We start from the raw sequence: 4,415 nt of genomic DNA on the forward strand, positions 1-4,415 counted from the left end.
AAGTCCCGGAGTGCGGCCTGGCTCCGAGGCAAGCGCAGTCTCAGACAGTAAATCGCCAGAATAAGCCCGACACCCCGTCCTCATCGCTCCGCGCAACTCCATCGTGTTTTCGTTGTGTGTGGCCATACAGTGTATTCTACTCTCCGTTGGTCGCGCTGGCTAATGCTAATAATGGCGCCTAATGCTAATGCTCACTTCAACTGCTCAATGCCACAAAATAACACTGGCGCTTCACAAAACTTTTCCGAGTTTTACGGGCACAAAACTTTTCAGAGTTTTACGGGGCGTGGTTTGCAATTTGGAACTTTTTTCTCCCCAGGAAAGTACCTACTTTCTAGCAGGGACTAAAAAGGGGGGGAAAGTTCTCATGAACCAAGTTCTCTTTTTGGTGTGAACGCAAAATCCCAGGAACTATCGGAACTAAAAGGGAAAAGTACTACGGTGTGAAAGCGCCTCTTGTCTCAAAGTTAAACGATTTAAGAACGTGTTTTTGGTTAGAAGCCTGAAAAGGAGATTCTAATGTTTTTTCTAAGACATAAAATACGTCAGTAAATACGTCACTGAAGTCAGACTCTACCTGAATGCCGGTAGGTCGACACATGGCCTGTCCGAGGATGCTGAAGATGATCTCCTTGTCTTCTTCGCTGGTGGTTGCTGGCAGCAGCTCCTCTATCTCCTTCTTCTCTCCAGGAAGAAGAGGCAATCCCTCCCCTTGGCTGAGGAGAAAACAAATAATGTAATGAAATATTCCTGCAGTATGCCGTTTCATGGGTTCATGTCTTTTGATTTACTGTGGTACATTAAATTGCATTATTTCATACAGGTGAAGCTGGGTGCACTAACCTGGCGTTATCCACCACCTTCCGGCCCCAGCGGTAGGCCCAGCTAGCCAGTGCGGCCCAGGACTTTGCCATCTCTGGAGCAAGGCTGGTGGAGAGCTGGTAGAGCTGCCCCAACACGAAGTCTGGCTCACCAACGCCCACACTCACTGCAGGAACAAAACCAACTTTAAAATGGAGCTAGAACACTGCTGTATTGTAGTTCATAGTTTGCAGACACTTTTTACTTTAAAGATTTTAATATAAACAGATAAAGTTAGTCTAATGTATTTTCTATTTTACCTTTATTTGGGATTTGTTCCTGTACTCTGTGTTACCTGAGGTCTCAGTGATGATGTGGGGGATCCCCTGATCCTCCAGGGGGAGCTCGAGCAGAGCGCCGATGTTCCGGCTCAGAGGAGACATGCTGCCCACAGCGCTGGAGGAGTTCACTGCTCCTGACCGCTTCACCACCTGCACCACAACATCAGGCATCTCATTAACAATACAACCAGCCAGAGCACACTGGGTGTGAAGAAGAAATATATTACAAAAACTAAAGTCATTTTAATGTTTGAAATATCACAGCTCGGCAAAATGTAAAGTAGATCAGTTTGAAGAGAGAGCATGCCTGTTTCAGCTGAGGCGTCATGTCCTTCCAGTCGGCCAGCAGCCATTTGCAGAGTGTCAGTAGGGAGCGGCAGGCGGCGCCTTCATTCTTCCCCACGTGACAGTAAGACAGAGCAGCCCTGCTCAGCATCTCCATGGCTGCCATGGACTGGCCTGTGGACAGAGACACTGCTTAGAGACAGCTAAGGACATCAACACCAGACTTCAGAGACCCTAACCAGAGATAACGTTTACCCCAGAGGGGGTCATCAACACCAGACTTCAGAGACCCTAACCAGAGATAACGTGTACCACAGAGGGGGTCATCAACAGCAGACTTCAGAGAACCTAACCAGAGATAACGTGTACCACAGAGGGGGGTCATCAACTGGATTTGTTAACCCAGGGTTTCTCCCTTAGACTCAGTGCGTGTTTTTATAAAAGCGGTGCATTTTAGTTTTTCACAAAATTCCCACCCCTTTCCACCTTATAAGAATATTTAAAAGAAAAAATAAAGGCATTAGGCAACCTGTTGGTGCAAATAAGCTCTCTGCCTCCTGTTTATTTCTACCTTGACAACTGCAAATGCAGGTATTACACTTCTAAACTAAATAATATATAGTACTAAACTCATTGTAATTAGGTCTGACTGTGTACTATAATGAAAAACACATAAAATATCACTTTAGGTATTGGCCAAATCATCAATAAAATGTATTGATTGTCTATTATGTGTGATAAATACCAATAGACTAATACATTTTGTAATCAGCATATTTCAGTAGGGTTGCAAAATTCCGGGAATTTTCAAAGGTGGAAACTTTCCACAGGAATTAACGGGAATAATGGCTATTGAGACCACACAAAGGTTCTACTTAAAAAAACGGAAACTTTTTTTAAGTAGAACAGAACAAGTTTTCGGTTGAAATGTCATGTGTTTTTGTTTAATTTTGCATCAAATATTTCCAAAATTCCCCAGTTTAACTTCCCATGGAAACTTTCCGCCCCTTTGCAACCCTATATGTCAGCAATAAGACCAGGAGAATATAACGTGTTTCAGCAAATCAGGAGGAAGCATGAAAACATGCCAACATCATGGTTTGAAGGAATTTTAACGCTTTCCAAATACAAAATCTTAAATATCGTACTGAAAGAGTCTTTGCAGCAGCAAGATGCAAAGCTGCCGCTTTGTTATGTGTGTAATTTGAATATCTCCAGTTGTTTACCTGCATTCCTCAGGACTTTAGCTTTCTCGATCTGCAGCTCTGCACCCCACCTCTCCCCCACGGTGCCCTCCAGGGAGAGATGTCTGAAGGCTTGGCTCAGCCCCTCCTGCTGCCCCCCTTCTTCCTGTGTCCTGTTCCCACACTGGCTGAGCAGGCGGGACGCCAGGGCAATGTTGCCTTTCTTCCGGGCAAATTTGACAGCAGTGAGACTAAGCTCCATGAGGTGGCTGTCGGTGGAGGGAGAGTGACCTGGACAAGGATGGACATGCAGACCTTTGGATTAACATTATTATACTATCTACATGTTCCTTCAGCCATACCAGAGCTGTGTGAGACAGAGGGAAACCCAACATTTCCTGTTGCTGCTTCACATTAAAAGCTTCCCATTAGTGAACCAGAAGGGAGCTTTTATTGTGAAGTTATAGGACAAGCTTACCACAGACTCAACGGAACTACTTTTTTGCAGCAAACTTCTTCAATAAAGAAAGGAAGACAAAACAAATGTAAAGGTTTGGCGGTACAAGATTGGTTTCCTATTTGCAGAAAGGAAGAAGAAAAAGCCACACTGAGGTGTTCCGTTTGCTTTTGATTCTGGGGATGGCAAATTCAAAATCGAAAGCTCCTTTCAAACACATTTTTTATTCAGAATCGCCATTTGACAATGGTTAATGCATCAATTGTCTGAATTGGTAATTACCTTTAAGTTTCTGGAGCAGTTGTCTTTGGAACATGGTGTATCTGAGGGCCTGAAGGAAAGGCTGGACATCCTGCTGCTTACAGGAGCTCAGAGCCTCGCTGCCCAGAGGAATCATACACTCCTGCACACACACATGGTTTCATTAGCCCCAAAATGTTTAACAATGAGCGTCTATCACAGTGGTTCTCAAACTTTTTCTGTCATGCCCCCCCTTTGGAGAAAAAAAAAAGTCGGGCCCCCCCAACACAAATAGTCACGTAATGGGCCAAGTTAACATTTATTAAATACATCAATATACATTTATAAAATACATCAATATGAACGTGAACATTCCTTTCAAAAAAATCACTTTGCTAGAACCGTGATAATAAAACAATGCTCCATAAGTCTGTTTGCTCAACAAAAAAATAATAATAATACAATTGTGCAATCCCTTTGCTAGAACAATAAGTTATAATACTTTGCCACTTGGCAATCTATGCAAAAAAATGAAAAGAAAGAAAATGCTGATATTTGGCAAAAAAGTGTGTCTTATCACAGCATTGGTGGCTGCAATGAGCCTGTTTTGCACTGCACATTTCTTCAAAATGGGGTTGCAGGCTCAGTGGCGGCGCCAGAGATTTCTTTTGGGGGTGCTGTGGGGTAGCTTGACGTTTCATAGAGGGTGCTCAAACATTTAGGGTTTCCCATATACACAGTGTGACAGTTACAATGAATGCTCGATAATCAGCTCACAACAAATAGGTGTAAGCAGGGGTCAAGTGCTATTTTTATAAGTGGGGAGTGGACCTAACATAGGGGGGTCCGGGGGAATGCTCCCCCGGGAAGATTTATTTTTAAATATTGAAGTTAAAAGCATCAATCTGGTGATCTTTGAGAGCAAAATGAAGAGATCTATGGATACTAGGGATGTTAAGATTCACCGATTCGCATCGGTGCACCGCCATAAACGTTCAAGACGCGAGTGCACCGGTTGAAAGATGCCCCTTTCACACCAACGCGTTTTCAGGCTCCGGCTCGGAGCTGCAGCCTGAAAATTACAGTTTTTTTCCTGTTCACACCGCA

The 4,415-nt window shown here is 43.8% G+C and overlaps 1 protein-coding gene across 1 annotated transcript; it reads right to left on the bottom strand.

Moving 5' to 3' along the window:
- Window positions 1-577: 577 nt before the first annotated feature.
- On the bottom strand, window positions 578-3,465 carry LOC104953911 (serine/threonine-protein kinase SMG1-like; the record flags this gene model as incomplete). The annotated part of the gene is made up of 6 exons (XM_010780953.1): window positions 3,351-3,465; window positions 2,654-2,902; window positions 1,450-1,601; window positions 1,157-1,292; window positions 844-988; window positions 578-716 (listed from the first exon to the last, which is right to left on the bottom strand). Coding segments are annotated over exons 1-6 (936 nt in total), but the record flags the coding sequence as incomplete, so codon positions are not given.
- Between the last annotated feature and the right edge of the window lie 950 nt (window positions 3,466-4,415).

The sequence above is a fragment of the Notothenia coriiceps genome, unplaced genomic scaffold, assembly GCF_000735185.1.
Source record: "Notothenia coriiceps isolate Sejong01 unplaced genomic scaffold, NC01 NC01_scaffold00022297, whole genome shotgun sequence".
Lineage (NCBI taxonomy): Eukaryota > Metazoa > Chordata > Actinopteri > Perciformes > Nototheniidae > Notothenia > Notothenia coriiceps.